This window comes from Stegodyphus dumicola, chromosome 3 (genome assembly GCF_044657685.1).
Source record: "Stegodyphus dumicola isolate Sdum_Otavi_A_Nest chromosome 3, ASM4465768v1".
Lineage (NCBI taxonomy): Eukaryota > Metazoa > Arthropoda > Arachnida > Araneae > Eresidae > Stegodyphus > Stegodyphus dumicola.
Genome location: NC_140770.1, coordinates 109,730,207 through 109,753,969, shown reverse-complemented (window position 1 = coordinate 109,753,969; position 23,763 = coordinate 109,730,207). Strand labels below are relative to the sequence as shown.

Below are 23,763 nucleotides of genomic sequence, written 5' to 3'. Positions count from 1 at the left end.
ATAAAAATATATCAAATTATAAGCTATCTTAATTTTCATATTAACATAATTTAATTAAATTCTTCTAAAATTAAGTTAGGAAAAGAGAAACAAAACTATCACTCAGATATTGTCAGTCTTGCTGCACCAGTTGTGCAACTCTAACTCGGTTTTGATGGAGAATACGCCATAGGACAGTCCAAGGCTTTCCCATCTTTTTTCCCCAACAACAGATTACTCGAGAGAACTTTCTGCTCGCCAATATTTTAAATACCCCATGCCGCATAGACATTATGCACTTACAAACATAAATGCTTTCTCCGGGATTCGAACCCGACCCTATCCGTGTGGTAGTCAGCATCGCTAATCACTATATCGATCATGGCGGCTAATCGCAAAACTTGCGAGGATCGAAGCAAATATTCATTGCACCCAGCTGATTAGTTCTATGTTTGGGATGCACAGGTAGTGTTCGGTGATCACATAAGTCCAGCAAAGTTCGAGAGGATATCATTGTTAGCATTATAGTTCAACAGCGCTTAAGTCCCGGCTGATTCTTAGGGAGTTTCTATTGTCCCATGTATAAAATAAACACAAAACAATTTCTCTTAGAAAAGTTCTCGTCGAAGACACTCCTCCCCGTAAACAGACAGCCCTAATGTGATTTGCCATGACCAATCCAGTGACTATATTCAGTCCATTACAGATCCATCGGCTGTTATATCTATAGACGAATGAGAACTTAATTGTATTATGTTCTTGATGAGTTTTTTTTCTGTTCTGCTTAGAGTAAGTGGGATGATTGGTCACTGGCGTTCTTGAACATTGTTTCACTTGCATTCGTTTTCAAGTGAATAATTAATATTTTAAAATGCTTAAATAATTTGTTACAAACAGTATATATACTATACTAAACAGAACTATTTATTGTATTAACAAGTTATAAAGAAGTGAAATAAGTTTTAACTTACGTTATCTGGTCCGTCTAAGGCTTCCGGAAAATTGTCAATGATATATTTGACGATGTCTGTGTGCCCGTGAAGCACAGCCAGATGCAACGGGCTAGCACCAAGGTGATCTCTGCTCAGGGCGAACCTCTTTCGCGTCAACACTGATTCTACTTCTCCTAAATTTCCTCGGACAACAGCATCATGTACACCTCGAATCCGAGCCTGAATACATGAAAGATCAGCGAAATTAATGGCAAAAACATTTATTATGTTTTTATTATTCTTTTATTATCTACTGAATGAAACGTTTAACCATTAGTTTAATTAATAGTCAAAAGTATATGCCAAAAATTATTATTTTAAATGATAAACACATTTGAAAACTATTATAATTATCTTTTCTTACTGCCTTTCTAGAAATACAACAGCTACAGAAAACGCTTAAATTTGGGATCGAAAAAAGAAATTTGGCTTCTACGAATTTCATTGGATTATTTAGATGAATTCATGTTATTTTTGTCATTCGTTACGTGATGCCGATTGAAAACCACAAGTGACAGCTTCAAAGTTCTCTTTTTAACATTCTGAAAGGCTTCAGACCTCATCAGAAATCCGGTTGAAAAATGCCAAATAGCCAAACAGTTCATATCTCTCCTGCCATGAAGAAAACGGACAAGAAATGCAACTAAGTCTTTTCATGTGCATAAGTTTTCAATAAAAAGTGTTGCTATGAAGATTGATTACAAGAATAAATAGTTCAAATTTGTAACATTAATGCTATTGACAGGCTACTTATAAAACCCGAGGGCAGCCTCATTCAATCCTGAATCTTATGGATACATATTTACATATGGAAATGGCGCTTCTTGACACTTACATAGTTAAGATTTCTTATCATTTTAAATAAAAGTTTCTTTCCGTATCCCACTGAACATTTTGCACCTGAAGTGCTGGTAGCTTACAACTGCGAATTTAATTAAAACTTACGTAAGAACATGCTACCATGTACGATACAAAAATCTAACTTAGAACTTAAAATCTTAAATTTATACCTCAGTTTTTGCTAGATTTCTGGAATGAGAAAAAATGTCGTTTTTCAAAGTGACGCAAAGTTACGCAAAGTTGCCTAAGTTTTACTAAGCCAAATATATTTGGGTTAGTAAAACTTAAACCACAGGTTTTCTCTGTCTCGTTTCGGCACGAGGCACACTCGTTTCAGATTTATATAGATTTAAGTGCCAAGCAGTTTTACTGTAAAGTTATTATTGCCATAATTTGTGACAGTTTTGGCCATCTTGCCGTGAAAAGTTTTGTGCTATCAGGGCGATTCCAACGCTGGTCTCAAACTAAATATCATAGCGGAAGGATAGAGTGGTCAGTTGTAAGTTTGAAACCTTATCGCGATCTTAGACGAAGCTTGTAGCCTCTGTTCGGATATATTAAATTATTTGAATTTAAACAGTTTGAAGAATGCATATGTTTAAGCAGGATTCAGGTGTCTCGTAATTTTGTGTCGTATAACTTTAGTTTAACCCTCACAAATGGCGAGATACAATAAATTTAAAATGAGTGTATTCCTTTGACGTTTGTTTTGCAAGTTTTGAAATTTTAGTGGTGGCAGTTCACTCCACAAATTCTGCATAGCATCCTAATTTCATTGTAAAGGAGCTAACTTGGTTGAACCTAAGGTAGGTGTTCCAAATTTAATTACGTGTTATTTAATGTAGAAAAGTTGTGGGCGTACATTATAACAGTCAAAATAAACTATTTTCTTAAACGGAAGTCTTGTTCTTTGACGATGGCATTGATTTTCAATTTGAGTGGCTTTAAATAGTCGGCTAAAATTCAAAAACCTGAAACTTTCGCTCTTTGCATTTTGTATGCAATTTTTCGAGGACATTTTGCGTTACGCTATAAGAAACAATTGCGCATTTTCTGATAACACTGTACAGAAATTATTGCATATTAGTTCTAAGGCGATGTTTATCAAAATCAAGCGCATGCAAACGGTTTGATTGCGAATGATGCAATCAAATGCATGGAAATGATTTTGAGGTTTGGTAGCTTTAGTTGTTTTCTACGAAATATAAGTTTCGCTTTGAAAAAGTATAATATAATGTTTATTTATCTAACAGCTAGTATTTTTGGCACTGCTTTCATATTTGGTAAAATTTCTACTTTAACAATGTTAGAGTTAAGATTTGGTTCTGAAGATTTTCACGAAATTATTAGTATAAATCTGAAGCTGGGAAATTTCAAAGAAATTTCCGTATTTCCTTCTGTAGCATCTTGCAAATTTTGGTGCTTTTTCCGCTATAAATTTACTTTCTTAGTTATTAGCTAATATGAAATGTTATGTTACCATATACGTGGGCACCAAGTCTAAAAATTCTTGTACTTGTCGATCATCAGAAGAACGCCCAATGAGTCTTTCTCCTTGTCCGGCGATAACAACATGTTCTAATCTGAGCAAGTCTCTATCCCGGATCCAGACATCTATCAACTCATTGAGACGGTCACCTGAAAATTGGGAAATTTTGAATCTTGATTATGTATGAATCATGATTATTTATGGAATTCCTACACAATTTTAACTTTCAAAAGCTCAACCTTAAATGTACCAGTGGATTAACAGAGCACATTAAAATGGATGAAACATTAAATTTAAAGTAAAATAAAAATAAAAAAAAATTAAAAAATAAAAAGAGGGCGTAAGCTCCCTAAAGATATAATCGCAATGTTTTCAAAATACACAACATTATCACAAGCACTGAAATTAATACTGTGTAATTTCAAACAATCTACACGAAATGAACAGAAAGCAAGAAGTGTAGATAAGTTTCAATAGTTTAAGTGATAACAATTTCAGATATATAAAGAGATATGTGCGACTTTTAGATTCAATTAGATCAAAATTTTAATAATTTATAATAAGTTTGTTTAATTTAATATTTTAACTCACATTTGCCAGACCCATGATTTACTGCCTATTATGTTCAAACCCATTTTGAAATGAACACCCAAACTCCTTTGTAAAATAGTAATTGACTCCTTCAAAAATTGGGAAAAAAGCAACAGGAAATTGTCACCAAGTTTGTTTGTAAATAACACTAAAATATGAAATTTGTTGGATCTTAATGTCTATCACAGTTTACAGTTAAAAGTTATGAAAGTAGTTCTGATGAGAATTTACAGCTTTCAACTTGTACGGTTTCTAAATTATTTGAATATTAACTATGAATTTTATAGAAGGAAAATATTTTTCTTGAAATCTAAAGCCTTGATTGAGCCGATTCTTCCGTTTTGATGGCTTGTTCGATTCTTTACGTTCTTCGCTCCAACCTCGCTAACCAGTCCCATCCCCCTGCTCCATCCTCGCAAACTGCTCTTGTTTCAGCTCTCATTCCAGATCTTTTTCATAAAGGTTATTGTTAGTGAACGGTGAGTCATAAAAAGGAACCCATTCATTTCAGTAAGTGAACGTTTCAGATCCGATCCCATAAAAGAGCGGTTTTTGAATAACTAGCAAGTCTGATAGCGGTTTAAAGTATTCAAGGAAATCGAAATATGCATATGAGATATAAATATGAGAGAAAACTACTATAATTTAGCAATAGTAGTATTAATTCCTCATTTTAGTTTGGTTACATTCCCTTTCTGTCTTAAAACTACTCATAATCATAAGAGCTTCATCTGAAAATGAATCCGCATTACGCCATTATGTCGGCGTTTTGTAAGAATAGCATTACGGATACTTTTTTTAATACAGTCGCAATTCAACATCTAAACAAAGGAACCAAGTCTATAAATACCGCTGTTACTATTGCACAATATGTTTTTCTTGCTTCGCTCGCTGTTTGCTAAGACACACATCGCTTCTTATTCCGCTTCGCCCTTTGCTTAAAAGATTTAAGCTGTACAAATTGTGGGGCGCATAGTGCATTCTTAAAAAATTATGTATGAATCTATTTATGCATATCAAAGCTAACTCTCTTACGAAAATAAAACTATTTTGAATCAATGTCCACCTCCTAGTTTTTCTTCTCCGTTATACCATCTTCTACATCCACGAAGCTGTTTCTCCAATCTTTAAGATATCTACAGAATTTATATTACATACATATACTTTTGCAGAATCTATTAAACTTTTCAAAGAAGGAAACATGAGGAATCAATGATGCCCTTATTAGAATTCGAATTCCGCACCTTCCGATTACAAGTCAAAATCAAGACGTAAAATTCCTCATTCATTGGGCGATTGCGAAGATTAAGTAATTCTTTTTTCCTTAGTACGCGCGATTACCTATCATTCGTAAATTTGTAAGGCAAGTTGCATTCGTTTGTTCCCACGGCGCTCTGTAACTGGAATGCGAGCTGAGCTCGTTGAGTAAAGATCCAATGTTAGATGAGTTATAAAATTCGATTTTGATTGAATTTTCTTTTTATTTCCAATGTCTTAGGCCAGCTCTAATATCATCAAATTAAATAATTTATTTTATAAACAAAAACATCGAAGACTGCGATTGAATAACACATTGAACGAAATAACTACCATCACTTCTGAGTAACATGGCATTGAAATGTCCTAAGTTGTTTAAAATAGGTTATATTAAATATTATGCCTGTTTATTAAACAGATTAGGGCAAATGATTGAAGGCTATCATTAAATATTTAAGACACAATAACACGCCGAATAAATACTAATTCAGAAGTCAAACAACAAAAATCAGCATTATATCTACAAAATTTTCACAGGGAATGGACCATTTGCATTTTCAAATGGACCATTTGCATTTGCGGTTTTGCAGCTGAGGATGGTGGTTCGGTAAAACCATCGAAACTAGTCCTGTGAAAATTTTGTAGATATAATGCTGATTTTTGTTGTTTGACTTCTGAATTAGTATTAAAATATTTAGTAAACTAATATATTCTACATTGCACAGATGATCTGTTGCTTCTTAACATTGATTGTTATTTATCTTTGCGAAATTATCAAAATACGATGGTTTCATTCTATAACATATTTACAACTCTCGTTTTGGAAATATACGCATTTTCTATGTTAAATATTTGTTCTAAATTCTTCAATTAACTGCTTTCTTCGAACGTCTGTAATAAGTTTCATAAGAAACTGCTCTTGTTCAGTATTTGGCATTTCTTTTCATTAATGCCTTATTTACACCTAAATGGTCAGTTTTCTAAACGGCTATAGTTTATAGGACCTTCAGCCAAGCATAAAACCTGGGAAGTTCCATTTAATTTTATCTATTAACTAATTAAATTGCATTTATAATTTATAAATTCAGAGAACTCTATAAAAATGTTGTTTTTCAATGCCATAGAAATTTTGCTGGAACAGGTATAAGACTGAAATTGCTTTTGCAAACATTCCCGATTGCTTTATACTTCCTGCATTTGTCTTTACATGCAGTGTAAATAATGATCCCTATAAAACGTAAACAGAGTTACGTTTTGTTGAGTTTGATTAATGGTCGCATATAATGTTACAAAATCCTTATGTAAAAAATTGAAATAATTTTCCTTAAAAAGCGCATTTATAAATAAAACAGTATTATATGCCGGTGAAGAATAAGAATTTTAACGGCTTATGTTAAAATGCATTTTATAGGAAATTTTCTTTCTGTTACCTGTATTTACTTAAATCTCGTCTTTATATAACATTGGATGTTTAATCAGTTACTAATCAGACAAACACTTACTGCGTTAGCTTAAAACGCTTTTTTCTAGTAACCGAAGATTTAAGATGAAGGAAGAAATGCAATAATAGATTTAATACGAGAAGCGTTGTAAATAATAAACAGAAGAATGTAAAGTTTTAAATCGCATTTGTTTCCCTATTCAATATCGTTATTTTCCCCGCAGCAATAATGAAAGAATTATTTAACAAACTGTAGCTGCAGTTTCATGCACACATAAAAACCATTAAATAATATTTATCATAAGAAATCATTTATAGTGATTGCAAAATTTATCGCATCGTAAACTAGATGTTATAACAATGAAACCGAATCATTTTTAAATCATTACCATGTCAGTTTTGAATGAGAGACAGTACAATTTTTCTTATCTAGTGTGAAAGTAACGTATGAAGTAAAGAAGAGAAGAATGTTAACTTTTCCTCACCTGAACTGCTAACAGATGCTTCAGGTTCTCTGGAGGGAGCATTTTCCTTATTCTCCTGTTTTTCTTCTTTTGGTTCCTCTTTTTTTGTTTCTTTCGTTTCTTCTGGCTTTTCTTCTTCGGTTTCAGTTCCTTTTCCTTCCTCTTTTTCTGAATTATTTTCTTTGTCATCATGTCCTTGCTTATCTTCCTGCTCTGGATCTGTTGATTTACGCTCTGGTACTGGCGTCTTTGCTGTTTCAGCTGTCGCTGTTGCAGAACCCTTTAGAAAAATAATATTTTTACAAAAATAATGCATTGTTTTCCAGCGACATAGCACTAAACTAAAACTAACGGAGTCGCTTTAACGCAGAGAATGCTTCTGAATCATCATATCTGCAGAAAGATAATTAAAATTACCGTCGAAATCTGTAAATATATAAACATACTTTTCGGTATTTTAATTAAAGTGGAGAAACGCATTTCGCATCATGCTTCCAAACTCTCTGTCTCTTAAGAATTTCCTGATTAATTTTATGAGGAAGCGAGAAAACAAATTTTACACTTTACAAATTTGAAGGAAAATAATGTAAAGTGTAAAATAATAGTAAACAAAATCTGCATTTTATAATGAAAAGTCCTAAAAAATCCAAGTAAATTAGGACGTCCATGTAATAAATCTATCATTGTTAATCAGCCGCATGACATTTTTCCACGCCTTTACTTCATGCATTTTTAAGCCATCAATAATAGATAAAAAAAAGTCCACTCCCACTCAGTTAAATGAACACTCTTTTCTGCTATAACTTTCTCTCTTCTAAGCAAGGAAAACATTTAAATGCATCAGGAAACTCAAGCTCAGTATGTATAATGATTTTCTAATCGTAATTAGCAAACAAGTGGTGTCATATAAGGATACTTTTATTAAATAAGCACATATGTTAAAAACCATTTTCGCAGTTAAAAGAAATTGAATTCTAAAGCATTTTTAGTATAATTCTGGGAAAATTATTTGATTTTCGTTAATTCCAAAGTTAACATAAATTAGAATTTAAGTTCCGCGTGAAGGCATGTTAGCTATAATGAAAATACATTATGATTTGATATTACCAGACTAATTTATGAAAATGAAACTAAAAGAAAACTGAATAATTCTTTTAACGGTTCGAAGAAAATAATGTTATTGACTGTTACGTAATAAAATATTAGTTGAATTATAGGCTTCTATCAAAATTACCCATCTGGAAATCGCAGAGATAACATCGAGTTCACACGTAATTCTTCAGTTTATTTTAGATAACTGAATGCAAATTCACATCCTAACTTATAAAATTGTTTGTATCGCCCCCATAATAATTTTTAAGTCGAATGGAATTAGAACTATAAAAAAGCTAATAATTATTTTACTTCTCTTCTACATTTTATTTTAGGAAGTTAATATACACACAAACCTCGGCTTCCTTTTTTTCTTCATTTTCTGCTGTTTTAGCTTCTCCTGTCTTTGTATCACCTTCCTCCTCCTTATCGGAACTTTTAGAGTTTTTCGGATCCTTTGGTTGTCGTTCAGCTTCATTACCTTCCTCATCTTTCTTATTTTCTTCTGGTGACGAAGATATTTTTTCATTTCTTGAACTATCTTCTGGAGTTGAAGACGAAGGTGAAATTTGCGGTTTGGTTGGTTTGATGGAAGAAGTATAATAATATTCAGCAGATCTTCCTTTCTGTTAAAGAAAAAAAAAAGAACTATAGCTGTAGAGTACTCATAATAAATCAGTATAATTATATTGAACTTATTAAACGTTAGAATATAAAAGGATAATAGATTTAAAAACCCGTAATTAGATAACGAAAAAAAGATCCTAAAACTGATATATCTTTTAATTATATAATGATAAAATTGCTCTCAAATAATATGTAATTGCTAATTATTTAATGATAAATTACTTTGGCAAAAAGTATATAAATTTCATTATGATAGTCATAAAATTTCCAGCGCTGGGTATTTCTTACAAAAAGATAGAAAATAAATTCTTGTGATGAGCAAACATGTAACTGATTTCAGGGAAAGACATTAAAAATAGTAATATTGGAAGATTTATCTCATAAAGAAAGAAATACGAGTAGTTTCGGAAAGACTTGCGAATTAGAAAAAGTAATTTACAGAGTAAAGGGACTAAGTGTTGAATTTAAAACATTAGCATGAGTTTTTATTAATTACTTACTAATAAAAACAAATTTACAGTTCCCAAAAGTGTTGCAAGATATTATTTTTGATATCCGCTGAAAATAAACTTGAAAATGCGTTATTAAACGGTGAAACAGTAATATATGTTTTGTCTCTATTCATTGATGATATAACGCAGAAAAGGACAGCATCATTTTGCTTAATATGATATCGCTAAATAAATTTTGTATTTCTCATACAATGTTAGCTAGCTCGAATATTCTCAAATGAACATTCACACGAAATTTGCTGCGCAAAATGAGTAAGTTAGCAGGCATAAAAAACTGAGTATTAAAGTATTACATAAGGAAAAGTAATATAAGTTCAAACAGCGTATTGTTACGGATTTTGTATTTATCTAGCTATTTTAATTAGAATTAATTAAAACTGTTATATATTACCGTGTAATGCAGCGGGAGACTTATTTGAAGAGAAAGCTACGCCGAAAAAATTAAAAATACAGAAGCACGTGCATTTAATAAATAGATATCTCGTAATTATACGCTTTTGCTTTCCGGAAAAATTGAGAAAATACCAGAATATTCTCGTGCTGATTAAAAAAGCTTATAAAAGCGGGAGCAAAACATCTCTATTGAGTTGTTTAGAAAACTGTTGTTGTTTATTGTAGCGAATTTGTAGTGAGATCGGACTAGCTTTCTTCTAATTTGAATTGTGTTCTGTAAAACGTTTTAGTAGTTTAAAATATAACTACTGTGAGATATTGCGATATTGTACTAATATCTCAAAAGAAATTTCAATATTTTGGTTTTATTCGTTGTCATAAGAATAAATTTTATTCTCCTTTCATCGGATTTGTTCATTCAATTTATTACGAACCCGTACGCACGCAACATTATTATTATTATGATACAGTGAATTATTGATTTTGAGGATTCTGAAATGTAATAGTAACTATAGGACTAAAAATAAGTGTTCTCTGTCTTTCTTTTTATTTTCTTTCGAAAGGAAGAACAGAAGTCCCGAATGAAATAAACAATACAGATTTATTGCATCTTGCATGATTGCAGGAAGAGTGTTACTACAAGAAAGTACAAAAGATTAATTTTTATAGGTTTCAAGGTTAATTTGGCACAACCCTTTGCATTCAAGGTCCCTTTGCAGAAGAGAATAAAATAACCGCTGCCGCAAAAAACTGTTGTTTAAATCTTAGAACTTAACGCAATTACTATTGATATCTGAAAAATCTGTGAGTGAGTTCATCGCACCAGATTTTGAACGCACGTAGCCTTACTCCTCATCATGTGTATTTAGAACCCCGAATATTAAATTTTGCATTTTGTATTTATTTTATGTTTTGTGCGAGTTTAACGAATTTCATATTTGAAAAGATTCAGGAAATCAACACACATATTATTCCACATGCACATTATTACAAAAATATACGCGTTTTTTTATAACTTCGAATAAGAAAGATTAAAATTTTAAAATTGCATAAAATAATAAAAGTTTGAAAAAAGGGGGAACAGAAAAATATTAAAAAAATAAATAAAAAAACTGAAGAGGTCATATCTCTGAAACCAAGAAAAAAAAAATGCTTTATGTCAATTGCAACGGACAATAAATGTCAAGTGTAACAGGTACGCAAACATTCAGCACAGAAACGAGCGTACATGGCTTTTGTCTTTAACATAAGACACCTTTCCCCGCGCATATGCCGTACGCGTCTTCTAATATCAGTTCCTGTTTGGCCCCGTACACGTGGCAATCGACCGCTGTATTAAAGCTGAAAATCATTACAAAAGCTTGCATTAAGTAAGGTAAAAATGATTAATTATATTGCTATCTAAACTCAATACCATAACAGCCCTAATGAGCCAAGGCGTGCAGTGCCCGAAATCTGCTTTATTGACCATGGCTGCGTAAGCATATGCCCCGAACGCATATTTCACAAGTGCACATGTGTGTAGTCACCGAGGGAGTGGTTTCTAAGATGGACCAATGAGAATCCAGTAATATTTCTGTCGTGTCACATGACCTTTCGCACGCTTTAACATTTAGGCAAGATGGTTGAAAATATTTTGCCATACAATTTTCTGTACAAATTTCTGTACATCGTCTATTTCTTCTGAAAATTTTCATTGCGAAGTTAGATCAAATATAAGCAATACCTGGTTGAAATAAATACAAACACATGTTGGATACTCCGGAAAAATATTCATGCGAAATATTACTTAATAAGTGATAAATAAGACGAAAGAAATATGTGATGCACATCTGAGCCCAAATGCTATCTTTACATAAAACTATGCATATGAGTAAAATATTTACACCAGTTATATATGTAAATAGAAGTCAGTACTTTTTATTTCAGTCCATATGAAAAAGATCTTCTAGCCAATGCAAAGATAGCCAATGCAGAAATTCATGCTTCACTAATCAATAGAAGCTCATTGGTACAGTTTCGAAACCACTCCCTCAGTGGTTACGCTGATGTGCACTTGTGAAATATGCGCCCCGAACAAGTGGTCAGCTTGTCACAGGACGCCGAGTACCAAGCGAACTTGGTACTCATTTTATGGACCCAAGTGATGGAAATCAAGGGATGAAAGGCTGAGTCGACCTTGCCGAACCCGGGACCTGTGGTACTACTGCACGATGTGCTAGTCACTGCGCCTCAATTATGTTGCTATCACCAGCTCTTTATATAATGAACGCAAGAAATCATCATTCACGAAATGATGAACTGCCACTTCATTATTATCAGGGATGTTTTGCTATTCCATGCGTTTTTGGAAACTAATCGAAACACTTCTTCTTACTTCTGAATAGTGATCTTATGTGGATCCTATGATGTATTTCGTGATCCCTGGAAAATAGTATTTCGTAGGAAAGTCGTAGTTATTTCAATAAAATCTGGCAGACTGCCATATATCAGGTAAAAAATAAAAAGGGTTTATTACACTTTCGATTCTATTCTTTTAAGTATAATGTAGTGCAAATTAATTGTTTATATTTCAATTCCAAAGTTAGGAAAAAGAAAAGAAACCTGGGCGGGGTTATTCGGTGGCCTGGTAATGTTCCAGACACGAGTACTTTCGAAAACCTCTAGAGTATTACAGACGAAAGAATTAGAAGTCATTACCCAAAAATATCACGGAAGTAAAATATAGAATAATTCAAACGTAGCAAAATGAAAAGATGTAATAAACTTATGTAGTAAATTAATAGATTCTGTGCCGGGATGAACTGATCCAAAAAAAATTGAGTACTACATCATTCACTACTTAAATTAATTAATAAAATTTATTATGAGACTTTTCCCTGTAATCTTCTGTTTATTTGATTTTAAAAATATGTATAAGAACTTTTCTTTTGAGAATAAAAAGAACTTTTACGTAAGAATAAGGCAGTTCATAAAAATGCAGTTTTATTTTTAACTATTTATAAGTTTATACATTCTTTGAAAACTTACTCTCTTATAATAATTTATAAAATGACGAAATGTTTTGCAATATTTAACAATTTTACATCTTAAAACGTTTTTGGCCAAAATTAAATATCCATATACACGGTGTCACGTAAACAAACTTCTGGGGGAGGTAGGGCACATCATAAGGATTAAGAATTGCACATGAACCCATGCCCAGAAACGTCCCTGTACGCCGCCAGGGGAGGGGTTGTACAGGGGAGTGCTAGTGGAAAGTGAGGATTGCATTATTCGAGCGGTAGGCAACATACGAATAGCAGGGAACGCTATACGAACATAGAGCTTGCAGACATGCACTTGGTGCACTTAGCGAACTTAGCTGAGGGTAATGGACAAGCCGCTGCACGCATTTATTGGCAACGTTTTCGCGAGAGACATCAATCACACCCCAGTTTGTTTCACGTCTGTATCAAAATTTGTGCCAATATGCGTCATTAAGAAATGGCAGGACAAGTGAGGGCAGGCCACGATCGACTCGCTTGGTCGTTAGGGAAGAAAGTGTGTTGGATACGGTGGAGATTAATCCAAGGGCAATCCAAGGAGAGTAATCTAAGGGAAGAAAGTGTGTGGAGAGTAATCCAAGGACTAGCATACGGTGCCATTGCCTCTCAATTAAGAATGTCTCGTATCAGTGCCCAGCGTGTCTTGAACACCGAGTCCTTCCAAACCTTTCGTGTCCAAAGGGTTCAGTTACTGCTCCCGCATGACCATCCTCAACGTGTGCGTTTTGCACAGTGGTTTCTGCACACGGATGATACCATATTCAATAGGGTATTCAATAACCACAATCAGCACGTCTGGGCTCAAGAAAACCCTACGGTGGGCAGCACCACGCGGCACAACAACGCTCCAAAGTTGGTGTGTGGGCTTTTGCTCATTTTGGACTGGATGTTCGTAGCCATTTGAACAGATCATTCTCCCATCGATGGATTGGGCGTAGTGGACCGTTTTCCTGGCACCCATGCTCACCGGATTTATCGAAACTTGACTCCTTTTTGTGTGGAGCCACCAAAAGTGTCGTATATCACGATCCTGTTGTGTCTGAAATGAATCTCATGGCAAGACTCGCTTGCGCAGCTGCTACAATCAAAGAAACTCCCGGTGTATTTGAACATCTCCGGCAATCAATTGTCCGTTGGTGTCAGGAATGTTTGGCGTCTGACGGTGCAAACTTGGAGCATCTCTTGTAATATTCAAGCTGTCGTACACCATTTATATTCATATCCAGTAAATGTTCCAAATTTATCACTCTCTTGTTTCCTTTCCCATTTTCTACCTCTGCTGCCACTTACCCCTGACATTTCCTGGCATGGGTTCCTATGTAATTCTTAATCTTTATGATGTTCCCAACCTTCCCCAGAAGTTTGTCGCAGCACTTACGCGACACCCTGCATAGATATGCAGTACAACTCGCTTATAGCTAGTCCTGATTTAACAAGAACTCGGATTTAACGAGGATATCAGACATACTTGGTTGGACAGACATACTTGGTTGGATATCAGACATACTTATCAGACATAAGTATATGAGAGCTTAAATCACTTTTAACGAGCAAGACCCAGTTATAGCGAGCAATACTTTTGTGATTTCAAGGCATCATCGATAATTTTTGCATTACATTTTTCGAAATAATATATATAGTACCTTTTCTTTTGCTTCTGATAGTGATACAAGATAATAATTCCTGATACCTTAATTACAAATATATCAACTGATTAATCTAACAGCGGATTAAATTTGCCATCGCTTGTCGCAAAATAAAACTTGTTAAACAAACTGAGTTAGAAAATTCTTCACAGTACTTGCACCTTAAGCTTGATTAATTTGATTGTAGCGAGAGCCGAATCAGCCAGTCATCAAGAAGAGCACATCACGTTGTAAGGTTTATCCTAAGTTTTTAACAGTTAATTTTTAGTTAAAGCCACTTTTCTGTCTTTCTTAATTTCACCTTACAATTTCCTGCCAGAACGTGTTTTCAGAATCGCGGTTAAATGCAAATGAAGAAAGAGCAAGTATTTAATCAAGTAAGTTGAAGTTCTACTGACTTCGTTAGAGAGCGAGAGATTCTGACCAGCGCGCATTCGCCTTTTAGGCTACACTCTCTCTAAGCTATTTCTACGCTCGGCCGTATTTCAGGCCCTTGATAGCTTCACCGTTTAGTTAGCGTTAAGGGAACAACTCCTGTGGAATTTTGATAGCTTCGATTATATCTTTTTAGTTAAGTTTAGTTAAGTTTTATTTCTTAGTATTCTTGAGTTTAAGAGAAAGTAGAGGATTTTATGTACGTCCTGAGAGAGGACCGTCTGTTAACTTTACTTTGAGCAATAAAGGATGATCAACCCTTCTTGAGTCTCGGTCTCCTGAACTAAAGCGATTATTCGTTTACCAGCTCTCAAGGCTCCACACATTTAGCTGTAAATTATAGGTTGGAACATTGCAACGTGTCATGTTTTATGTCACAACTTCTCTCTCGAGTCTTTTTTGGCGGGTGCCGTTGGGAGGAGAAAGACTGCTATACAATGCTCTCGGTACGAATCTCGTCTCTGTGTGTGAAATAAAATACACTTTTATATTAAATGCTGTTCCATGCTACTTCATTCGAATACAGGAGTTAGATCAAATAATGTCACCTTTAATGGCGACTTTAGGACTTGAAGTATTTTACAGTAACGGACACTTCTGGTTTTGATTCTTCCCGTAGGCGCGGGTTCCTTTTGAACATTGGCTGATTCCGAAACTTCTGCTGTGGTGATTGAAACTTTTCTTCAAGTTGATCCATCTTTTTGGTTTCACATGTTAGAATCGACGTTCGCATTAACAAATTTTAAGCCTTCGTGGCTCATTTACCACCTAATATCGCCATTGTTGTTCGTGATGTCATCATTCAGCCCGATTAAGTCAACCTATATAAGGATATCTGAAATAAAAAATTGTCGAAAGTTGTTCTAAACCAAAGACTCAAGAAATTCGTCAACTGTTATCAGGCGGAAGCCTCGGTGATCGGAAGCCAGTGAACTCCTCCGCATTATGAAGCGTCGAGCAGAGAATCACAATATCACTCGCTCTTACGAGGGCTGTCTGAAATTTTCCAACCTCAATATGTAGATGGCAATGCAAATCAACCGAACTACGAGGGGACTTGTTTGAGGATCACTTGATAATTACCGATCAAAATTTCAGCTACTTTGAACGCGATTTTTTTGTTCGACAATTATTTTAGTGAAGTGATGTGACCATTTTTGCAAAAACGAAAAAAACCTGAGTATCACGTTATCCTTAGATACCTGTTTTAAGAAGTAATACACCTACGCAGATTAAAGATGAGTTGGACACAATCTACGGGGACTCTGCCTTATCATTTACTACCGTGAAATTTTGGGCAGCTTAATTTAAACGTGGGCGTACCAGCTTGGATGACGATGAACGTTCAGGACGGCCAAAACTGCAACCACTGGAGAAAACATCGCTAAAATCCACCATCGACCAACCTGACGACGATCGAATCAGTGTTAAAGAGATAGCAGAGGGTATTAGCATGTCCAAAGAACGAGTTTGCCACATATTGAACCAAGATTTAGATATGCGCAAGCTGGCTGCACGTTGGGTGCCGCGTTTGCTCGATTTCGACCGTTCTGTTGGCATAATAAATCGGAGTGTTTTTGACTATTGATCACTATAGATGAAACCTGGATTCATCATTATAGATCAGAAACAGAAATAGAGTCAAAACAGTGGACTGCAAAAGGGGAATCGACTTCAAAAATGGCAAAAACTGTTCTTTCTGCTGAGAAAGTGATGGCAACGTTTTCTGGGATAGCCGTGGGATTGTCTCATTAGGTTATCTTGAAAAGGAAAACCCTTACCGAAGCGTACTATGCAACGCTATTTGACAAGCTGAAGGCAGAAATTACGGAAAAACGGCCACATTTGCAAAATAAAAAAATAGTGTCATCAAAAAGACAGTGCTCCTAAAAGATGCACTTAGAGGACAAAGAGTTTCGTCAAACGAGGAGACATTACAGAGAAAGATTTCACATATTATTTAGGCGGGTTAAAAGGATGGGAGTTCGCTGGAAGAAATAAATAAATCTACAAGGAAGTCTCCTTGCATGTCGAAAATAAAGGTAATTTTGGAGAAGAAATATCTTTTTCTTTGTTAGATCGGAATCTTTTCAGCCAGACTACGTATTTGAATCTTTCATTAAGCGATGCCTGTTCCTGTACAAACCATATTAGCTTCCATCTCTTCTATTATTTCGGATAAAGCAGCGGAAGTAGCTGAACGAATTTTGGCTATAAACAGCACGAACATTTCTGCCATCGTCCCTAACAACGACTCTTCTTCAGAAAATGCTAGCTCTTCCTCTCAGGCTCTACTTCGTTAAGAAATCAAAGCTTTTCGGAAAGAAATTTCCAAGCTTCGTCGTTCCAGTTTTTCTGGTCGCAAACTTTCCAAATCAGGTGACAACAAGTTTTGCTGGTATCATTGTAATTTTAAGGACAATGAGAAAAAAAAAAAAAAAAAAAAAAAAAAAAAAAAAAAAAAAACCGTATTTCGCCGTGTTACTACAAAGAAAACTTAACGAAGGAAGAGTAGAGGCGACAAAGACAAACCTCTACTCTTACATCGACTCTTAAATCTACTCTTACCCACACTCATACATCGCGTAGTCTTTTCATTACAAACCGATATACAGTTAGGTGTTTTCTAATAGGTTAGATTCAGGAAGTGATGCCAGTTTTTTGCCAATAAATCTGAACTGAAGCACCAGTACTACAAACATTTCGTGCTGCGAACTGATCACCCATTAATGTCTAAGGTCATAAAACAATATCTGTTAATTTTGATTAAGACGCAATTTTATTTTCTTTTTAAATATTTGTAATGTTACATGCTCGATCACATATGCAGATTTTTTGTATTTCTTCAATTTATCTCTTGATTTACGTAATAAGCGTCTAATTGATTAAACAACAAATTTTAAAGTGCCTGCCAAATTAAATACTTGTAATATTTTTCTGTAAAATCCTCTTGTGTTAATAACGTATAATAATGTATTTGGTAAATTACTGTTACAATATCCTGATATTTATGAATTATCGGATCCCGAGCAACCTGTGAAGCACAATACTGTCCATTATATAAATACTAAAGGTCCTCCAGTTTCTCCTAAACTTAGACGGTTAGCTTCTCACCGACTCAGAATTGCTAGATTGAATCATGCACTAAAGCTGCATTTTAGTGCATGATTCAACTGGGCCACATAAAGTTGAATCATGCACTAAAGCTGCATTTTAGTGCATGATTCAACTGGGCCACATGAGACCTTCAACAAGCCCCTAATCTCCGCCTTTGCATATGGTGCCCAAGAAAAGGTTTGTTGAATGGAGACCTTGGAGAGACTATTGCTCCCTTAATGCACAGAATGACAAAGAAAAGTGTCCTTTTCCGTGAATAGCTCATTTTACTTCAGATTTGCATTGTAAACAAATGTTTAGTCACATTGATCTCGTAAAAACTATCCCCAAATTCTCATACATCCGGATGATGCACATAAAACAGCTATATATGCGCCCTTTAGTCTGTGTTAGAATGCAGTTTGGTATTTGTAATGCTTCCTCAACCTTTCAACGGTTTATCGACGAGGTCACTAGAGACTTATCTTTTGTTTACTCGTATATTTATGATTTACTTGTAGCCTTTAATAATGAACATGATTTAAACCTAACATTTTCTAAACTTCAGGAATATGGTTTCTGTATAAATGTCGAGAAATGCAAATTTGGTAAATATCCCATAGACTTCCGAGGATTTAAGTTATGGGGAGAAGGAACTGAACCATCCATGATCGTGTAAAATGTATCCTAGATTTTACTCAGCCGAAGACCCTCACAGAATTACGGCGATTCATAGGTTTATTTAATTTTTATTGACGCAGTACTCCTGGAGATGCTCCCATTCAAATACTCATAGTCAAATTCCTTGAAGGCCATATTAATAAAAAAGAGATTCTCGTTCCAAAGCTTCTACCGAGCGATTGCAATGGGATGATGAAGCAACATTCTCCTTCAAAGCGTCTACGGAAGCTATCGCTAAATCAATCTTGTTACAGCATCCCATTCCCTGTGCGCAATTAAGACTATGGCTCGATGCGTGTGATGTAGCAATTCGCGGCTCGCTCATCCAAATTGTTAAACAACAATGGGAACCTATAGCCTTTCATTCACTAAACTAAGTAAATCTCAAAGGAATTAGTCCACTTATGATCGAGAACTATGTACTCTTCAGTCAACAAATTTAGGCACATGCTTGAAGGAAGGGATTTTGTCATCTATACTGATCAGAAAATTGTTAAATTTGCATTACAGCAACATTCTGACAAACGCAGTACTCGCCAATTACGCCATTTGGATTTTATCTCAGAGTTTACCTTTCACATTGAATGTAGGTACTTAAAGGCTCCAATAACATTACCGCTGATGCACTATCCGAATTGAGATAGATGATAATTCATCTACTGCTCTAGATTTTTCAAAACTTCGCGGCTGCTCAATCAAGAGATGAAGAACTTCAACTTTTAGCATCCAAAATCTCCTCCTTAAAATTAGAGAACTATTATTTCCCTATCAAGGATATTCATCTATATTGTGACATGCCACAAAAACATCCCAGTCCTATTGTTCCTCAGTTTAGGAGATTAGCAGTTTTTAAAATCTTTTTCTCTCATCAAAATCTTTTAAAAATTTTTTTTCTCTCAACACGGTATCCCAGCCCTCCTCGATTTAATCGCTAAATGTTTTCTATGGCCACGCATGAGGAAAGAAATAAAATCTTTTGTGCGCAGCTGTGATCGATGTCAACAAGCTAAAATCGCTAAACATACCAAATCTCCTCGTGGCCAGCAATGATTTAACTTTGCACAACACTGAAGACAGTCCTCCAACGTATGAAACGGTTCATGGTAGGGGTTGGCCTGATCTAACCTTGACCTCAGTTTCATTGGCCCCATTTATCCAACAATGGACGGTGCAAGACTTACCATCCAACTCTGATCATTTGTATATTACTTACAATATTTGCCATCCACATACGAGAATGACCCTCAAGCGCTATAAGCTTACAAAGCGAAAGACTGCACAATTCATAAACAAAGTTCGTTTTTCCCTTAGAAGCGCAGAGGAAGATCTCACAGCATGCACTACATCCCAGGACCTGGAGTCGTTCACCAGCTCTCTGATCTCCACAATACAGGACATCTGCAACAGTACTTTTTCCCTGAAGACACGGAAAACGCTGCATATGCCGAACTGGTGGACGAAAGATCTCCGAGCGCAGCGCAGTAAAACACGCGCAATGAGAAGGCGCATGAAAGCAGAATACGACCAGGAAGCTAGACTAGCACTCAGCATCTCATACCGAAAGGCTCAAGCGGAATATAAAAGAGCAATTCTTAATGCAAAGCTTGCGTGTTGGAGAAACTTTTGCACTAATAACACCGATATTTATGGTGCGCTATTCAAAATAGCACGAGGTAGTGTCTTTAAACCGCCACAGCTTCGCCTTTTTGACAGTTCACCACCCGAGCAAGAGACTACAAAGGAGGCAGTACTCTCCAAAATCCTGGATGCAGTCTTTCCCAACCACAGTCAGGAGGAATTCACAGAAAATTCTCACCTGGCATACCAGCTCTTCATGACGGCAACTGACGATCCTCCCTTTCAGGATCCGGAAGTCAACGCTATCATGCGTATTCTGCCCAAGCGAAAAGCACCAGGCCCTGACTTGCTTGATTACAGCATAGTCAAAGCTGTACACAAGGCAAAACCCGGATTCCTTTGCAAGTATTTCAACAAATTGCTGGAGCACAGGTATTTTCCAGTGGCATTCAAAACGGGGCAAGTAGTCCTCTTTGCCAAACCTGAGAAGCATCCGAATGACCCTACCTCCTTCCGCCCGATATGCTTGTTGTCGGCAATAGGGAAGGTTTTAGAAAAACTTGCAGTCACCAGACTAAAGCATCACCTCACCCGGAAAAAATTCTTGTCGCAGTTACAATTCGGTTTTAGGGAAAGCATATCAACGGTCCATGCCCTTGATCTTCTTCAGAAAGAAATCACGGAAGCTCGCAGTAACAATCAACACGTAGCAGTACTAAGTTTAGATCTCCAAAGTGCATTTGATTCCCTGTGGTGGCCTGCTGTGCTCGAAGCCCTGCACACAGCTGATATTCCAAACAATCTTTTACAGTTTTTTAAAAGTTACCTCAGCAACAGAAAATTCATAGTTGTGCACGACGGAGGAATCATTACTAGACAACAGACCAGGGGCTGTCCACAGGGATCATGCGCTGGTCCTGTCCTATGGAACATGACTTTCAAATCGATCTTGTGCACTCAGTGGCCGGAAGGAGCGAAGGCATTTGCATTTGCAGATGATGCTACATTCATCGTCAGAGGACACAGCAGGCACGTTCTCGAAGCCCGCTGCAATGACGTTATCTCGCAGTTTGACATGCTCTGCAATAAAAGAAGCTACGAATCTCAGAGCACAAGTCGAAATATATAATATTCCATAAACCTGGCCAGACACTCCTTCGCAATCCATGTATTAACCTTAGACAAAAGAGAGTAAAACGAGTGAAAGAACTAAAGCTTCTCGGCTTATTAATCGATGAAAAACTCTCCTGGCTCCCTCATTTGCGAGCTCAACGCATTAAAGCTCATAGAATAGCCTCCCGAATAAAGGGCATGCAAGGCTCAGACTGGGGGCTCCGGCCCCACATCCTAAAGATAATATACAGCACAGTGGTAGAAAAAATACTTATCTATGGAGCGGCCATATGGGCACTTCCAATGACTACAAGGAAGCAACAAATTTTGAACAGCGTTCAACGCCCATTTGTTTTGGCCATCACGAGGGCCTACAGGACCACAGCGACTGCAGCAGCCACAGTGCTGGCCGGACTTATTCCACTGCACATACGGGCCCAAATGGAAGCGGTCATCGCAAAAGTTACTCTCCTTAAGCAACCTGCTCAATACCAGAACCTCCATTTCTCACCGGAGGACTTTGAGAGCAATCTACAAGTTGCGGAAGTACACCCGGCCCTTTTCTGCAAGAATGTCCATGCTTATACAATGATGCTTGAAGACAACAACGATCACTCTAATGCCCTTAAGATTTATACAGATGGCTCCCAGGTGAATGGAACGACAGGCTGTAGCTATACCATCAAACGAAATGGAAGCACCTTAAGGTCTTGGAAAGGCTTTTTGGGCGCAGGCAACTCGGTCTTTCAGGCGGAAGCCGAAGCCTTACGCCAGGCAATCCTAGCAGCGAGTCAATTTAGCTACTCCACCGCAGAAATACACACCGACAGCTTGTCAGCAATTCATGCAATTCAGAATTCTTTTCACAGGTCGCCCATCATAGGGCGCATTCAGCAAACCCTGCACCAGTACGAAGGACGCATCCTCATCTTCTGGATTAAAGCACACGCTGGACACCAGGGCAATGAGGAGGCAGATTTACTAGCCAAAGAAGCCGCGAGCAATCTCGATGCTGAACAACTGGCAATAAAATTACCAAAATCCTATGTAAAGAAGGCTGTTCTAAACGCCGCACTCAAGCAATGGCAGGAAGAGTGGAATTCTATTCCGCAAGGAAGAAGGACCTACGAATTCGCTCACAAAGTCAGCCTTGAGAGACAGATATCTCAGCCACACATCACCAGATTTATAACGGGTCATGGTCCATTCCCCGATTATTTTCTAGAGCGAAGAATAACAAACACCAACATCTGTGTGTGTGGCCAGCCAGGTAGCCCGGACCATTATGTCACCTTCTGCCCACTAACACGAGAGTGGCACATGCCGTTTTACAACACAGATCCAGCCTATAAAAGATTCTTCATTCGCCAACCAGCGGTACTTAAAAAACTCAAAAGTATTATGGACAGACTGCAAGCATTAGGCCAGGACTTGTGTGATTCGGCTTAACCACAACCCTATCCTTTATGTAAATGTATATTAATGTATAAGTGTATCATTTCTATTACTGTATGTATAGCCACTTAGGATGATACACGATTACGTGTTACCATTATTCTTCATCTATCGTATAATGTATAAGTGCCATTTTCAGTATTTCATTTCCATTACTGTATAAGTCTTTAAGTGTATCATTTGTACTAATATATATGTATAGCCAAGTAAGGTAATACACGAAAATGTGTAACCTTTAATTGTCATCGTTCACACTGATACACAATTTTCATTCTCAGTGTATCATTTCTGTCAACGTATAGGTGTGTATGTATCATTTTTATTGATGTGTGTATAGTCCAGTAGAATAATGTATGATTATGTGTTTTCATTTATCGCCATCATTTGTATGTGTTTATGCATATCATTTCTAGTAGTTTATGTATAGTCATATAGGATGACACACGATTACGTGTATTCATTAATTGTCATCTTCTGCATTATTGCGCCAGTTGCGTCAGTGTTTCATTTCTTTTAATGTATAAGTGTTTATTGTTTGCCTATCTCATTAACCCCTTAGACCAATATACATATGTATCCAATGTACCTATACCACCAATGTACCTATGTATGAAACTTTTTATTTATTGTATACTGAAGCATATATATGCACACGCCCTTGTTTGGCCACGTCAATACCACATATTCTCTATTAATATATTTCCGATGCAGCCCTTTCAGGAAGTCGCCAGGGTTGTGTTGTTCTAAATAGGTGCGGGTACCGTACGACACCCGATTTGTCATATTAAGCCGTCCGGGTGTCCGGGCCCTGCATTCACCTGTCACCTGTTGGCACATTTGCTGATCCCGATGCTCGTTTTGCACACACATCTATAGATTTTATAGGCCTTCCCCCTCCATCTGACGGAAAACAGTTTTGCATGACTATCATAGACCGATTCACAAGATGGCCCGAAGCTATTCCAACAACAGCATGACTGCGGAAACAGTCTCTTATGCCTTTCTACATGACTGGATATTCAGATTTGGATGCTC

The 23,763-nt window shown here is 36.3% G+C and overlaps 1 protein-coding gene across 3 annotated transcripts in view; it reads right to left on the bottom strand.

Annotated features, from left to right (window-relative positions):
- LOC118202692 (uncharacterized) overlaps positions 1-23,763 on the bottom strand; it is a 376,501-nt gene that overhangs the window by 118,943 nt on the left and 233,795 nt on the right. For all 3 annotated transcript variants that reach the window (XM_085813163.1, XM_085813164.1, XM_085813165.1), the window contains 4 exons: positions 8,502-8,771; positions 7,075-7,333; positions 3,292-3,449; positions 951-1,151 (listed from right to left, as the gene is read on the bottom strand). In XM_085813163.1, coding sequence (XP_085669289.1) covers positions 951-1,151; positions 3,292-3,449; positions 7,075-7,333; positions 8,502-8,771 — 888 coding nt within the window. The remainder of the gene's footprint in view (positions 1-950; positions 1,152-3,291; positions 3,450-7,074; positions 7,334-8,501; positions 8,772-23,763) is intronic.